At 39.2% G+C, this 17,469-nt stretch overlaps 1 protein-coding gene across 1 annotated transcript; it reads left to right on the top strand.

Annotated features, from left to right (window-relative positions):
* The first annotated feature begins 1,516 nt into the window (after window positions 1–1,516).
* lhx4 (LIM homeobox 4) lies at window positions 1,517–15,994 on the top strand. Its single transcript, XM_083555248.1, has 6 exons — window positions 1,517–1,888; window positions 6,452–6,623; window positions 10,822–11,024; window positions 12,249–12,403; window positions 12,685–12,856; window positions 13,793–15,994. The coding sequence occupies exons 1-6, from the start codon at window positions 1,813–1,815 to the stop codon at window positions 14,110–14,112; spliced, it is 1,098 nt and encodes a 365-aa protein (XP_083411374.1). The 5' UTR covers window positions 1,517–1,812; the 3' UTR covers window positions 14,113–15,994.
* The last annotated feature ends 1,475 nt before the right edge of the window (window positions 15,995–17,469 follow it).

Genomic DNA, 17,469 nt, shown 5'->3' with positions numbered 1-17,469 from the left:
ATCAAGCTTTTGACCACGTCCAGAAACTGTACATCTCACGTGACTTCGTCATTTTAAAAAAATCGTGTTTAAAAAACCCTGAAGATGAAGATGAAGATGATGAGCTAATAAAAGAAGGATGACGTGGACAAGAAGCAAGTGATAATGGTGCTGGTTATGATGATGGTGGGATGAAGATAATGATGATGACGATGATGAGGATGATGATGATGGCGGTGGTGGGATGGTGAAGATCAGGCTTTTTATCACAGTACCTTGTTCCTCTTGTTTTCATTGAAGGAAATGGGAAGTGAAGCTGGAGTTTATCTCACCTGAACTCGAGCCCCTCTGGGATTTACTCCTGCACCAGTGAATAAAATGAGCTCTGGCACTGACACACACACACACACACACACACACACACACACACACACACACACACACACACACACACACACACACACACTGTTGTTCAATACTGCTGTTATCATATATTTTCATATTTGTTGCAGTTCTTAAATAAATGTAATAATAAAAAAGGAAAAAAGTGAAAAGACCAAATAAAGTCCATTAACACTATTAACTGTGTGTCATTTGTTCATGCTTCAAATTCTTAAAGCAAAAAATATACATATTATATTTACTATAAAAAAAGAACCAGGTTTGGTGTCTCTCCAACACATTTCCGTCTAATAAACAGCAATATATTTATTATGACTCCATATCTTTATAACATGAATATGTGATATTTGATGGTAAAGTGATACTAATCTAATGCTAATCCATAAACACAATAACAAAAAAAACCACCTGGATTTAATATGGAAGTCAATGCAATCGTTTTACAACGACGGATTTATTGCATGAGAATGGTAAGATGATGGAATTGCAGATTTGGGCACTTTTATGAATATTAAAACGGAAATGATGAGAAGTTTATTATATAATGCAGTTATTTGGTGTGATCACAGCTGCCAAATCTTCCAGACTCAATATTTTATTTTGAAAAAAACTGCCTAATATTTCTGTATAAACGTTATTGGTGTACATATTAAATGTTTTATAGTTTAGGTAATTATACTAAAAATCAGGTTTGCTTATAAAAAAAATTGCAAAATGAACAACAGGTTTGAAGCCAAACAGGAGACTTAAGGAAATGACACGTGACCTTTCTCTCTCTCTCTCTAATTGGTTGCTAATCAACACGCTAACGACCTCACCCTCAGTTTCTTAATATCACTTTACAAGCTTTTAAACAAAATGAAAATGTAATAAAAAATGGAAGATATTAATGCGATCTCGTTCAATAATCTTATTCTAATACTTATTTAATGTGTGTTGGCCGATCAATTGCCTCCGACTTCTTTTTAGATTCAGGCTGCCTGTGTTTATATAGCGCTCGAGCGCTCTAAGGGGCGCTTTCGTCACTTCCGGCGTGCTCTGATTGGCCAATGCGACGCCCTCTGCAAAGTGAATGAATCAAAGCGGTGCGGTGTTACGACGGATGCGCGTGTGAGGGCGGGGGCGGATGCACGCGGGCGCGTGCGTCTGCGTCTGTGTGCGCGCTGAGAGAGAGAGAGAGAGAGAGAGAGAGAGAGAGAGAGAGAGAGAGAGAGAGAGAGAGAGAGAGAGAGAGAGGGGGGGAGGAAAAAGGGAAAAGAGACGCGTCCCATCCTTCTCATGCTCTCTGTTTTGAGGAGTTTTTCAATTTTCCTGTCTGGAGAGCTCCGAGCACGGACACGCGCCTGAATGTGCTCGTGTATGGCTCTGTGTGAGTGGGTGTGAGTGTGTGTGTGTGTGTGTGGGAGTGTGTGTGTGTTTTTATCAGAGCGGATGAAAATGATGCAGAGCGCCTCCGTGTTGCCCAGCGAAAGCGCCGCGAAGCCCGACATGCTCGTCCCACTGCAGCGTAAGACCCTTCATCCTATTCACACTGCTCTGAGTTTGATGATGATGATGATGATGATGATGATGATGATGATGATGATGCAGCAATATTGATTCGATAAATTTTTGGTGACGTGTGACAATCTGGAGTATTTAAAAGGTGAAACGCATAAAAACGCATCAGGTCCGAATTTCCATTTCTCATCACTGTCTGTTTCACTTTTCTCCTTATTTTACGTTGACATTATTTCTATTCACGAACAGCACACTCAAATGCGTAACACTTTTCTCATGCTAAAGTATTATAACAGGCTAAATCATAGCCAGTGATCACATCTTGACGCGCTTGTTGTGGGTTTTATTTTCTTCCCGTCAAATCATAAATCGGAAATATTTAATTTCTTTATCAACACAGCAAAAAGAGCGTCTTCTTCTTTTTTTTTTTTTTTTTTTTTTTTACTTTAAAATGGGATTAGACTTGGATAAAGCTAGGGTCTGATCATTTATCACGCTTACAGATGTGTGCAGATGTGCGAATGCGGATCAGTTTGGCCTGCGTTCACATCTCCATAATATTTCCTCTTTGAAATAAATCTACACTGAAATAGTAAAATCCTAATAGCTGATTTTGTTTGACACAATCTGCATGATTTTGTCTTTAAATGCAAAATTTCGCATTTTAAATTCCATCACATGCATTATTTTCCACCAGGCCACTACACACACACACACACACACACACACACACACACACACACACACACACACACACACACACACACACACACAAACACACACACACACACACATGCAACCATATCTTCACTAAATCGGATTTTATATAGATGTGTGTTTTTTGTTTTATTCCTTATGCTGACGTTTTGGGGTTTTTTTCTCCTCCGAATCCGATCGCATTAAAGGGAATTTAATCCTGTTATATATGGAGAGATTAGAGCTGAGTTTAGTGACGTGGTTGAAGCTCCGGCTCTGTAAATCCAAACGCTGATTAAATGAAATTAAATTAAAGAAATTGCCTCTTTATCTTCACATCTGCTCGCCTGGTCAGTTCATCTGCTCGCCATAATCTGATAGAAGTCAGGGAGATAAATGCGGGTGAAAATCTACAGAGCTGCACATTTACACATTTCAAGATGTACCACCGTTTTTGTTTGTTTGTTTTAAGCATAATATAATTCCTGGACACCAGACAAATAACAAGTGGCTGGTGCAATTATTTATTTATATCACATATATATATATATATATATATATATATATATATATATATATATATATATATATATATATATATATATATATATATATATATATATATATATAAAATATTCATATAAGGAATTGAAGAATATATTTAGGAATATGACATAACGACTAAATATTCATATTTAGTCAATTCTTTAATTCGTTTCAATTCGTGCACAAGTAAAAAAAAAAAAATCTGTACTTCGAGTCCAAACCCCTATTATCAAAATGATCACATCTTCATCATCATCATCATCATCATCATCATCATCATCATCATCATCATCATCATCATCATCATCATCGTCATTTGCTGTTCTGATTTAAAATCTATTTCTAAATGAAATGATACAGCAACATTATGCTGGCTATCGGACTGCATTTGTGTTCAGATTAATTATAAATATAATTCATTTATAAATTCTAGCTACAATAATCGATAACATCCGTTTTTTCTCACCTAAATGTGGGGTAATTAGTGTGTGCTGCCTCGTGCATGACCCTGAGAGAGATGGGAAGAGAGAGAGAGAGAGAGAGAGAGAGAGTGTGTGTGTGTGTGTGTGTGTGTGTGTGTGTGTGTGTGTGTGTGTGTGTGTGTGTGTGTGTGTGTGTGTGTGTGTGTGTGTGTGTGTGTGTGTGTAGAAATATCACTTAACTTGGTTCACATTCTCTCCATCCTGGATGATGAACTTGTGACCAAAAAAACTAAAATGTCGCACCGATATGCAGCAACACTGAGTTTATTATCGAGCAAAAGATCATGAAATTGCTCAGAACAGACTGTTGTTTAACTCGGACATATCGTGAGGTTGGTTGTAATATACTGCAGTGATAAATAACTTACATAATCATTATTAATATAAACAAATATATAAATGTACTACACGTTTCCTTTTCCGCTCACTGAGGTGATGCTACTGGACCTGGAAGGGGTTTTAAATACTGTTGATTTAAGGAAAAGCTTCTGCACTGAATATCACTGACCTCCATATTTTATTATTTAATATATTTCTCTTTTTATAAAGGAATAACATGCCAAAACAGCAAGAAAGGAAAATATATTTTGGACTGGTTCTTTTTATGTCTACGGTTTTCTATGTATTTATTGCCTGACTATTATGGAATTATGGAAAATATTATGCTTTTAATTACATAAAAATGAAATTGGACGTGGTTTCATGATAAAGAAAAATAAGGAGAAGTTTCTCCTTATTTCTATAAATCTAGGAAATCAAACACAAACAAACAAACAAAATACAAAAAACAATCAAGCAGACTGAGCAGTTTCATTCGGTTTATACTGGTGTTCATTTATCTTGGTCTTGTTTGACTTTTGTCACTGGCCTCATCTCACACCCAACACACACACACACACACACACACACACACACACACACACACACACACACACACACACACACACACACACGATCCTTAAAGCTTAATTTTTTTCTTTAGCAGGAAATAAGGATTCTGTTTTCTGGTTTGTAACCGCATTAAGAATTATAAAACAATTCTTCACACAATATACACAATAAGCTCAAAATATTTAGGTTTATTTCTAATTTAGGTTTTAATTAAAATTTTAATCCAAGAGTAATGAAAATAATAATGATAATAATGACTACGACGTTAAGAAATGTAGCTTTGAATAACAAGTTAATGCATTTAATAAACAATATAAATTTTTTTTTTTAATTTTAGTGATGACATGAATACATTAATATTTATCAATACATCTCACGTGCACGTGTACAAAATGTACGAGAATAGAAGTCAAATCTAATCTAAATTATTTTTGTAAATATAAATGTGATAAAGAAGAATCTATAGGATCAAAAAGCTAACAGAAATCAGATGTAAATATTACATCATGGTTTAATAAAGATATCGTAAACAAAAAAGAAAAAAGAAAATAGTATTTATGATATTTATAAACAAATTAATTTTGGACACAATTAATTTTATAAGAAAGACGACACATGTTCTCTCTAGTGAGAATTTATAAAACGGTAACGTGATTAAAACCGCGTGCACACGCGCGCGCGGGCGTTTGGTGCGTTCATTTATTAAGAAAATAACAGCAGAATGAACACAGGTTCAAATGAAACCTACTAAACAGTGAAAAAAGTGAAAAATGTTGCATGATTGATTTCAGTAAAAGCACAAATAAAGGTTGGATTTGTTATTAAATATGATTATTTAGTTTAAACAGGATATATATCTATATATTATATATTTAAAATATATAATATTATATTATAATAATGTTATAATTGTTATCACGTTAAATATAAATGTCTGTTTTTTATACGTTATTTCATTGTTATAAGAATTCAATTCAAGAATTGTGTAAATATTTATTTGATAAATGCGCTTTAATTTTGAACAAATTAATCATTGGTTTTTAGTAACAGTGTTGGCCATTTTTTTATACGTTGTGTAAATGTGCGCGTGTCTCGGCAATTACTGTCGATTAATAAATTATTTTGCTGCATAATGAATAGTGTGATTAGAGTAAAGAGCGCGCGCGTGTGTTTGTGCGCGCGCCTGAATCATTCAGAATTATTGGTTGATTTCCTCTCTCATGTCTGCACTTTACCTTTACCTGTTCAACAAATCTGAGATAAGCATAAAAAACACTATATCATTCATGCTGTATGCGGTGACATACAGGTGACATGGACATGAGAAACTTTCCTCTTCCCAAAAACTCGATCGTGTCACGTGACAGCATCCCTTAATTTAGAGTAATTGTAAAAAATATAAATATCTATTTTTATGTAAGTGTAGGTTAATTGTGATCTCAACCCTATCCGAGATATCGATCAGTGTCGGTGTCGGTGTTACTCCGCTCTTCCCTGCTCATATTATATATTAAATCATTATTTTATGAGTGTCCGTGTGCGCATGCGCGTGCCTCGCTCTTTATTCTGTATTATTGATTATTTTTTGTATGAATGGTGGCCTTTCATCACCTGAGCTCCGTTTTAGCTGGACCTCCAGATATACTTACAATTATTTTCTCTTCACATTTGCTGTAAAACACACACACACACACACACACACACACACACACACACACACACACACACACACACACACACACAAGGTTATAACTTATGTTATAGTGTTATAGTTCATTCATTCAGAATATCAGCTTAATATTATTATTACAATATTATAAATGTTTCTTTCATCCCTTTGGTCACTCCTTCTTGTTCTGTTATTCTGTGTGTACAAATGTTTAAGATATTGCGTATGTTGTAACTGACTGTTTGTGGGTGTGTGTGTGTGTGTGTGTGTGTGTGTGTGTATACAGAAGTCCCGGAGTGTGCTGGATGTAACCAGCGTATCTTGGATAAGTTTGTGTGTAAGGTTCAGGATCTGCACTGGCACTCCACCTGTCTCCGGTGTGCAGAGTGTGACGAGCTGCTGAATGACAGGTGTTACTGCAGAGGAGGACACGTCTACTGCAGAGAACACTTCTACACGTCAGTATATATGTTATTTTATATTTCATAACAAAAGAAAATGCTTGAATTAACTAGCCATCAGCTTTGGACTTCTTTTCCTCTTGTATCAACTGGGCATCAGAATCATCAGGATGGAGGTATACGGCCACTCCATTTAGGTGCCTGAATTCCCAAGTGGGTCCTGGAACAAAAAAGAGAGGCGGAAACGACAGCATAACAGACAGTGGAAATTAGGGGGGCAGGATCATTTACTAACAAGGCCCTACAAACATGGTTCTCAGAGGACATTGCTCTAGCATGCTATTAAAGGACAATGGTGTATCAGGACCTTTTAAGAACACTGGTGTTTCAAGGTCCTCAGAGCATATAATCTAGCAAGGTCCTTAAAATGTTATAGAATAGCATCATCAATGGTGACTGGTGTCTCAGGGCCCTTAGAGGACTTTGGTTTAACAGGGTTCTCACGGGATAATGCTGTATCAGGGCCCTAAGAGTATACTGGTGAACCAGGATCCACAGAGCACATCAATGTACAGTAGCAGGATCTTAGATGATCTAGGGTTGGCAGGATCCTTGTGAAATACTAGTGCACTAGAGTTATCAGAGAACATAATAAATTATAGTACTTTGGATATTTAAGTACATTTGAATGCAAATACTTGTGTATTTTTACTTAAGTAAAAGTTAAAAGGGAGCACTTTTACTTTTTACTAGTGTAATATTTTACCTCATGTATCTATACTTTAACTCAAGTACAGTTAACCCCCGATAATTTAGAACCGGCTGCTCTGAAAATTCGCAGGTTCTCATTTGAAACTAACAGCAAGTTGCGGATTATCATAAAATTGGCAGGAATTCGCAGCACGACAGAATGTTCAGGAGCGTTAGAAATAACATTTGAAATGATGTTTTTACTTAAAAAATTTATAAACATTTGTAAAACAAATTATTGTATTAAAGTGACAAAATGTCTAGATAAATTCACTGAGGTACCATAGGGGCTGTGAGGGTGCGTCCAAAATTTTGGAAAGCGGATTTTCGCAATTCACGGGGGGGCCTTAGAATGTAACCTCCGCAAGTTCCGGGGGACCACTGTACATTTTTGTTTGGTTTGTGTACTTTGTCCAGTACTGGATATTGGTGTGTCACAGCCATAAAAAGGTATATGTGTAGCAGGGTTCTTAAGAATATTGGTGTAGCAAGTCTTCAGAGTACACTGGTGTAGCAGGGTCACTATGTCAGAGTAGCAGAGTCCTCAGTGGGAATGATTTATACATATGTGTCCTTATTGTCCAGTTGGGTGAGGGCCAGATAAATGGAAGTGGTGATGGCATCTACCGTAAAATGGTTTGGACGATACGCATACTGCATAGGGTCCAGTGAGGGTGGTAGCTGGGTCTTAATGTGCCTCATGATGAGCCTATCAAAGCACTTCATAATGATGGGTGTGAGTGCAATGAGATGATGGTCATTGAGGCAGGAGACTGTAGAATTCTTTGGCACGCAAGTCGGTGAAGTCCTAGAGAGCAGAAATGGCTCCTGCTGGCCAGGTTCTCACCTGCTTTTGGACTGGATTTAAACACCTGTTGAGGGGTTTGTATGCTGGTATCAGCAAAACAGAGATGTGGTCTGAGTAGCCAAGGTGGGGGCGGGGCTTCATGCGGTATATGCCTGGGATGTTTGTGTAAACAACATCCAGCATGTTTTCCCATCTGGTTGCAAAGTCCAAATTCTGATTAAATTTAGAAAACACAGTCCTAAGATTTGCATGATTGAAATATCTGGCAACAATAAACAGTCCAACAGGCTGTGTGTTCTGCTGTTAGCTTATGGTTCCATAGAGTACACAGAGTGCCTTCTTAGCATTAGTACTAGGTAGAATGTACACTCCAAGTACAATAACGGTGTTGAATTCCTCAGTAAATAAGAAGGTTTACATTTAACAATCATAAACTCCTCCAGCAGTGAGCAACAGGTTGAAACAAGGACAAAGACACTATTCCTTGTTGGTGTAGCCTGTCCAGCTGTCGGAGCTCTGCCTGGAGCTCTGTTGTCTCTGTAAAAACAAGGATGCAGCAGTCTCTGTGCTCATGCCGAATAGCTTGTTGGAGACTGATGTAATTCAATATATTGTTCAGGGAACAGACATTTGTGAGCAGGATGGATTGTAGAGCAGGCCAGCTAGAGTTAGCCTTTAGCCTAGCACAAGCCTCCTCTTGCTTTCTGCTCTTCTGCTTCCTTGCACACCGCTTTGGATGCCCCCTCCTCCATCCATCTGGGATAGGTGTAGCAGGGCAACAGAATTTACTGGTGTAGCAGGGCAACTAGTTGATGTCTGTGTATCAGAGTCCTCAAAGGATATTGATGTAGCAGGGTCCTCAGAGTATATTGGTATAGCAGTGTCCTCAGAAGATATTGTTGTAGCAAGGTACTCAGAAGATATCTGTGTAGCAGGGTCCTTAGAGGTTAATGATATAGCAGGGTCCTCAGAGGATATTTGTGTAGATGGGTCCTCAGAAGCTATTGGTGTTTCAGGGTCTTCAGAGGATATTGGAATGGCAGAGTCCTCATAGTATATGAGTGTAGCAGGATTCTCAGAGGATATAAGTGTAGCAGAGTCCTTAAAGTATACTGGTGCAGCAAGGTTACTAGAGGATGTCAGAGTAGCAGAGTACTCTGAGGATATTGGTGTAGCAGGGTCCTTAGAGGTAATGCTACTATATAGCAGTAGCATTACACAGTGTACACTAGTGTTAGAAGGCCTCAGGCAGTAAGCAGAGCAGAGCATTTAAAAAAACATCTATGTAGCAGTGTCAATGATACAGTGACTGATGCTGGCAGCTTAGGTGTAGTCCATAAAAGGCCAAGATTCTCAGAGGCTGTCTTCAGAGCAGTGTTTTGTGAATATTGTAGGATCCACACAGGAGAGTCAACAGGGCACTTAAAAGAAAGACAGGGAGAGTATGGAACTTTCATGCAACAGACAAAACAAAGGTCCTTGAAAGCAAGGGCAGGTGATAAATCAGCATCTTTCATAGACATTTACAGACAGGATTTCTGATACAGCAGAAGTTTTAGAAAGTCTGAGCAGGGTACTTCAAGGAAGTCAAGAATGCAGGTTCCTTAGAGGATTTCAACGGAGCAAGGTTTTCAGTGGCTCTCAGGGTTTTAAAAAAGTGGTGCAAAGATTAAGGTCATCTTTAGGGTTAGGGTTGAAAGATGTCCAACCAACTCTAAGAACACTGACTATTTAAGACAGTCGTTCAAAGTGTAAGAAGGAGATGGGTAGATTGTAGTTTCTGATTCTAGGTCTGCCAGAAATCTAAGTTTAGATGATGACCAAAACCCTTCTCATCTCATCTCTTCGGTTGTACTATGTTCTGTGTCAAGTGTTTTTTATTGGGACCTGCTGAAAGACCTTTTGCTACTAGGCTGAGTCTGAAGGCTCAGGTTTACATGTTTCAGTACAAATTGCATTGGTCATATTAACATCATTCATCTGTTCCATTTTCTCAGCATCTGCTCGGCTCCTTTAATTACAGCGTGGTCATGTACCACTACACATCATCTTCAAAACACAGTAATAAAGTTCACTCAAAGTAGCCGCTGTTTTTTTTAATTCTTTTTTACTGTGAAGTGTGTGGCCTTTGTCAGGAGTAGGGCACAGTCATAATCATGTCTCCGGAGTTTGTTTTTCTCCTCTCTCTTTTCTTCTTCTTTTATTTTAGCCTTCATAGCCTCCTTTCCTTTCTCTCTTGTTCTTCTCTTCCCGCATTAAGAAATAAATTAAGTTTGTCTTTTATCCATTTACTGAATCATGTTTGAGACTTAAATGTCTCAGTGAGACTCTGAGTGGAAGATAACATTGTTAACTCACCCAGAGGGTAAAAGGGGGGTTTTAATGTTAAACTTGCCCCTTCCCCTCGCTCCCCCCCTCCCTATTCCCCTTGTATGTGATGTGTATATCATAGAGAGAGAGAGAGAGAGAGAGAGAGAGAGAGAGAGAGAGAGAGAGAGAGAGAGAGAGAGAGAGAGTAAGCAGGCTTGGGATTTAGGAATCCATGTAGTGTTTCAGTATGAAATGACACACTTTGCTCCCTAAAGAGCAATTAGCAATGCTTATTTAATGAATAGGTGTGTGGAGCGAAACCACTTTTTGACTGTGTGCTGAATCTATGCTAAGTTCTAACGCAGGTGTTTGTGTGCATCTCCACAGGCGTTTTGGGACGAAGTGTGCGTCGTGTCAGCAGGGCATCCCTCCTTCTCAGGTGGTGCGTAAAGCGCAGGACTTCGTTTATCACCTGCACTGTTTTTCATGTGTGATGTGCAGCAGACAACTGGCCACGGGAGATGAGTTTTACCTGATGGAGGACGGCCGGCTCGTCTGCAAGGTCGACTACGAAACCGCAAAACAGAATGGTGAGGACGGAACAGCCAATACAAAAAAGTAAAAAAAGTAAAGACATTTTAAAAACATTTTACCCATGGCAGTGAACTGAATATGATATTTTGAGACCTTCATGTAGCCACTTGAGTGATGCTAGTCCTATAAAAGCAGGAAGGCGGAGCTTCTTCCCAACATCTTCCCCACATCTTTTGTTTACAGTAGAAGCAAAATCATGGATAGCACTGCATCCAGGGTGCCCAGATATTCGCTCTGTGTGTGTGTGCGCGTGTGTGTTTATGAAGATTTCCACAGAGCACTGATTGATTATGTTAAGTGAAGCGATGGGGTTTTATAGCAGTGCCTCAATAACCTCCAGCAGCCTGCCACTGTGAGGAGATTTACATTCCCCTGAGCTCTCAGAGGGATCACACACACACACACACACACACACACACACACACACACACACACACACACACACACACACACACACATATGCACACATATGCACACACTCACTTGACACCACACATTTCATTTATTTAAATCTGGGGACTCACGTGGTGGTCAAGGCTTCGTTTAAAGACGAGCTGGGATTTGAAAACAGAAATATTTTACATACAAAACAAATAAAAAAGTGTAATTTATTTTCTTCTTCTTTACATTATTTCATTTTCTTCTTTCTATGTTAAGTTTATGGAATATTAATAGATGACATCAAAATCAGAAAAAATGTAATTTTGAGTGTGACACCAGTTATTCATGGGGGAGGTGGTAGCAAAGTGGCTAAGATGTAAGACTTCTGATCAGAAGGCCGTAAGTTCAAATCACAGCTCTTGCCATCCATCATCTTGCCACTGTTGGGCCCCTGAGCAAGGCCCTTACCCCCTGAAGTGCTCAGCTGTATAAATTAAAGTATTGTAATTCACTCTGGATAAGAGCATCTAATAAATGCCGTAAATGTAAATAATGCTTATTTTGATTTCAATTCGGACTCTCCTTCTGAGGATTGTGTTCAAAGGACCACTTTAGGGGGTTTTGAGTCTGTTTTGGGTTTTTTTCAGTCATATTGAAAACATGACAATTTAAATATGTGTGTTTGTTTTTTAGATCTAAAATATTTCTGCTGTTATTGTTACTGCTGAACCTTGTTGACAATAATTCTGATGTTTATCAGACCCAGAAACATCTTTGTGTGTGTGTGTGTGTGTGTGTGTGTGTGTGTGTGTGTGTGTGTGTATCTGTCTGTCTTGTAGATGACTCAGAGTCAGGAGCGAAACGTCCTCGTACTACCATCACGGCCAAACAGCTGGAGACGCTGAAAAGTGCATATAAAAACTCTCCTAAACCGGCACGGCACGTCCGAGAGCAGCTCTCCTCCGAAACAGGACTCGACATGCGAGTAGTACAGGTACCAAAATCCATCCATTCTTTCATTCTTTCCTTTGTCTTTTTCACTTTTTCTTTATTGTTTTATCTTCTTTCATATTTTTTTCTACACATTTTCAATATCCCTAAAAGTTCACTGTCATAATTTTTATCTCTGTCTGTCTGTCTGTCTGTCTGTCTGTCTGTCTGTCTGTCTGTCTCTCTCTCTCTCTCTCTGTCTGATTGTCTGTCTGTCTGTCTGTCTGTCTGTCTGTCTGTCTGTCTGTCTGTCTGTCTGTCTCTCTCTCTTTCTCTCTGTCTAAGGTGTGGTTCCAGAACAGACGAGCAAAGGAGAAGAGATTGAAGAAGGACGCTGGACGCCATCGATGGGGTCAGTTTTTTAAAAGCGTGAAGCGGAACAGAGGAGCAACGAAGGTGGAGAAGGAAAGCTCGGCTGAGGATGGAGGGATCAGTGACAGCGAGCTCAGCTTCAGAGGTACAGCAGCTTTACTTTCACCTGTTTACTATGACATGCTTTCTTTCACATGTTTATCATCACGTAAAAAACTTAGATTATTTTTTCGATTCCGGCATTTATTCCTGCTGTATAACATCCCATTATTTACTTTCATCTCAGAATTTTGAGATGGTCAGCAAATGATGATTTTGAAACATCATGATTTACAGCTTTATCTCAAACTGTTGCAAAGTTCTGACACTGGAGGCTCCTTTTACTGCAGCTCTGACTCTGACACACACACACACACACACACACACACACACACACACACACACACACACACACACACACACACACACAATCATATGAGAAAACACACATGCACACACATTCCTGTATGGAAAAACACATGCAGTCCTGTATGAACACACACAAACAAACACACACACACAAGTGCATACACACACTCCTGTTTGAACATACATACACACACAAAACACGCTGTATAGACACATGCCACACACACACACACACACACACACACACACACACACACACACACACACACACTCTACTGTATCCACTGTGTGAATAGTTTATTAGGACGGTTTGATCTTGATGTTTGTGAGTTGGTTTCGGAAAACCCATAAACTCCACGGTGGTGTTTAAAAGTCAGCGTTTACGAGACGTGAAAAAGGAAAGCAAAGCACCAAGTCAATTAGACTGAAAAGCTGCATGCCGAGAATCCGGGATTAAACACACATTCGGTTTAAAAAACATTGCAAATCAAAAACAGTTTATTTGCGATTATTATTATGATGTAAAATACATACAAGCTGCTGATGCAATTTCCTGGCTTTAACAAAGAAATAGATCCTGTGTTATAAATAAATGATGCTAATTTGCATTGTGTGGTGATGTCAGAAAAACTCATAACAAATACACAATGATGTCATTTCCTGTCTCCGTCAGACGATCAGATCCTGTCAGAACTGAGTCACGTGAACGGCCTGTACGAGAGCGTCGCGGACGTTTCCGGGGGCAACGTGATGAACAGCGGTTTCTCGTTAGAGGCTGCAAGTCCTTATTCACCCTCATCCATCAGCTCGCTGCCTGGACATGCCCACCTACTTGGAGGTGTGGCCTTCAGCATGGAGGGGCTAGCAGGGTCGGCAGGTCAGCCGCTCCGAGCCGTGACCTCCGACCTTTCTACGGGCAGCAGCACCGGATACCCAGACTTTCCCACAAGCCCTGCATCCTGGCTGGATGAAATGGACCACACCCAGTTTTGAAGGTCAAAAGATCATAGACACAAGGAACAAAAAAAATCTGGGGATTTTTTTTCCTCTCGGACGTTGTGATTTTAGTCTAGCGCAGTTTACGAAGGTCATAAAGACGTAAAAAGAAAACAAAAGAAATAATGGACACTACAAAGTGCACACTTTCCTGAAAGGACACTATTTTGGTTTTAATATTTTGGTTCCTGATAATCAACGTTTTATCAACTTTCTTTTGGATTAATCCATCTACATGATTTTGATTCTGTAAAAAGTGTGTGTGTCATATAGTTGCAAACATACACACATTACAACATTACAGGGACACGAGTCACACACTCCTGCCCTTTTTCCACTACTGTTTTTAATGCACCCTTGCTGACTTAGATGAGCAATCAAGTCAACACCGCTGTATACTTTCAGGAGCACAACTTACCCAGAAGGCTTTGCTGCAATCCGATGATGTGCAAAAGAGCGCAAAATGTTTACTGCTAGCTAAGAGCCATGCTAGCAACTTAAGCCACTGTACAGGATGCTTAATGCTGGTTTGTGTTCCTTTTAAACAACTTGCAACAAGTGCACTTTTTTGGGGGGGAAAGTCACATTATCAAGGGCGTGTTAAAAACAGTACCAGAACGTTCACCCATACGGCATGGCTGCGATTGTTAGCATTGAAGCTACAAGCTATCCGGTAGCACCAGATAATGCATGTTCTTTTATAATGACAAAACCAACAGTGACGTTTAAGCCTTCTGATTGGCTACAGACTTAAAGCCCCGCCCCCTTCCCCACACTAATGGGAGAGGAATTACTGCACAACAGTTCGATCGATTTTCTTCCAGCGGCGCAAAAGCAGCGGCACAAGGTTCAGATTTTGTATTGAGTGCACTACCAAGAACTGAGGCACATTTACAATCTTTTTTTTTTTTTAATCCATTTTTAGTTACATTTATTGTTGCTTGATTTTTGTCATTTACGTTGTAGTAGCTACAGCTCCTTTTGTCTTCGAGGTAATAAACAATTAACATGATGTGAAGCCGGTTTGCCTGACATTATTGGTTACTTTGTCTTAACTTCTCTACAACTTTAAAACGTTGCAGTAATGTTGTATGAGGAACATTTTCCGAACAACCAAAAATCATTAATTTTCAGATGATATTTGGAATACGTGCTGCTTTTGGCTGCTATTTTATTCTTTATGATGACCAATGGAAAAGAAACAGCTCATGATAGTGCACTCTGATGTAGCAGTTTGTTTGTAATGTTAGCGTGGGAAGCTATTTTCATGATCAAACCTGTTCAACAGTGTTGTATTTATTTATTTGTAATATAATGATCAAGAAACTCCCAAAAACTTTTCATTTGAATTAAATCAATCATCCAGATGCAGTGGCATGAGATAATTATATGATGGGGCTTATGAAAAATTGTAGACATTATTGGAAAATTTCATATTCAGACATGAAGAAATAATTCCGATTCAGAAACTGTTATGAAAATAATCACATAAAGATCCTTATTTATTTGTGGACATTTGACTATATTTTTGGATAAAATTTTATTAATATGAATACATTCAACTAGAAAAGAAATCCCCGGAAAAAAGCAGATGAAATGAAATGATTTGCCGCCTCTTAAACATGTTGTAAATGTTGTACAGTTTGAGAAAAGTGTCGAGCTTCTTGTTTTTTCTCAGCACTATTTACTGTCATGTGTCTGAAAGGTTCACACCTTCTGTGCAAAGGTCTGATCTGTGCAGTCTAATCTATACATGAAAATAAAGCTGAATCATTTGGAGCAAATCATTGTGTCATCAGTCGAGTTTAAATCCAACAGCTATCAAAACCGTCACTAATCCTAAACCACCATTAACCCTAAATTAAAACAAACCCTAAACCAAAACCAAATCCAAACATACACCAACACAAACACAAACCCAAATCAACACAAACTCTACAACAACACAAACCCAAATCAACACAAACTCTACAACAACACAAACCCTAATCAACACAAACTCTACACCATCCCAAACCCTACACCATCCCAAACTCTACACCAACACAAACCTTACACCATCACAAACTCTACACCATCACAAACTCTACACCAACACAAACTCTACACCAACACAAACCCTAATCAACACAAACCCTACACCATCCCAAACCCTACACCAACACAAACCCTACACCATGGGTCACCAACGTGGCACCAGGTAGCCCACAAGGACCACACAAGTAGCCCGTGGGCCTTTTCTAAAAAATAGCTCTTTCCTACTTTGTTAGATCATTGTTGATAATTATTATGGGAAATCATTAACATGAACAGTGTCTTCACATAGATGAATATCATTAATTATTAATAATAACATATAATAAAAGGTAAATCGAGCAAATTTGTTATTTCAGATCAAACTGAAAACTGTGGGTATCAAACTGGTAGCACTTCACATTAATCGGTACCGAAGAAGTAGCTCTCAGTTTCAAAAGGTTTTGTGACCCCTGCCCTACACCATCCCAAACCCTACACCAACACAAACCCTACACCAACACAAACCCTACACCAACACAAACCCTACACCAACACAAACCCTACACCATCCCAAACCCTACACCATCCCAAACCCTACACCAACACAAACCCTACATCAACACAAACCCTACACCATCCCAAACCCTACACCATCCCAAACCCTACACCAACACAAACCCTACATCAACACAAACCCTACACAATCCCAAACCCTACACCAACACTATCCCTACACCATCACAAACCCTACACCAACACAAACCCTAATCAACACAAACCCTACACCAACACAAACCCTACACCATCCCAAACCCTACACCAACACAAACCCTACACCATTCCAAACCCTACACCATCCCAAACCCTACACCAACACAAACCCTACACCATCCCAAACACTACACCATCCCAAACCCTACACCAACACAAACCCTACACCAACACAAACCCTACACAATCCCAAACCCTACACCAACACAAACCCTACACCATCCCAAACCCTACACCATCACAAACCCTACACCATCCCAAACCCTACACCAACACAAACCCTACACCAACACAAACCCTACACCATCCCAAACCCTACACCATCCCAAACCATACACCAACACAAACCCTACACCATCCCAAACCCTACACCATCCCAAACCCTACACCAACACAAACCCTACACCATCCCAAACCCTACACCAACACAAACTCTGCACCATCCCAAACCCTACAACCAACACAAACCCTACACCAACACAAACCCTAATCAACACAAACCCTACAGCAACAAAAACCCTACACCAACACAAACCCTAATCAACACAAACCCTACAGCAACACAAA

The sequence above is a fragment of the Silurus aristotelis genome, assembly GCF_946808225.1.
Source record: "Silurus aristotelis genome assembly, chromosome: 11".
Lineage (NCBI taxonomy): Eukaryota > Metazoa > Chordata > Actinopteri > Siluriformes > Siluridae > Silurus > Silurus aristotelis.
The sequence above is the reverse complement of the archived record's forward strand: the minus strand, read 5'-3'. Positions and strand labels throughout refer to the sequence as shown.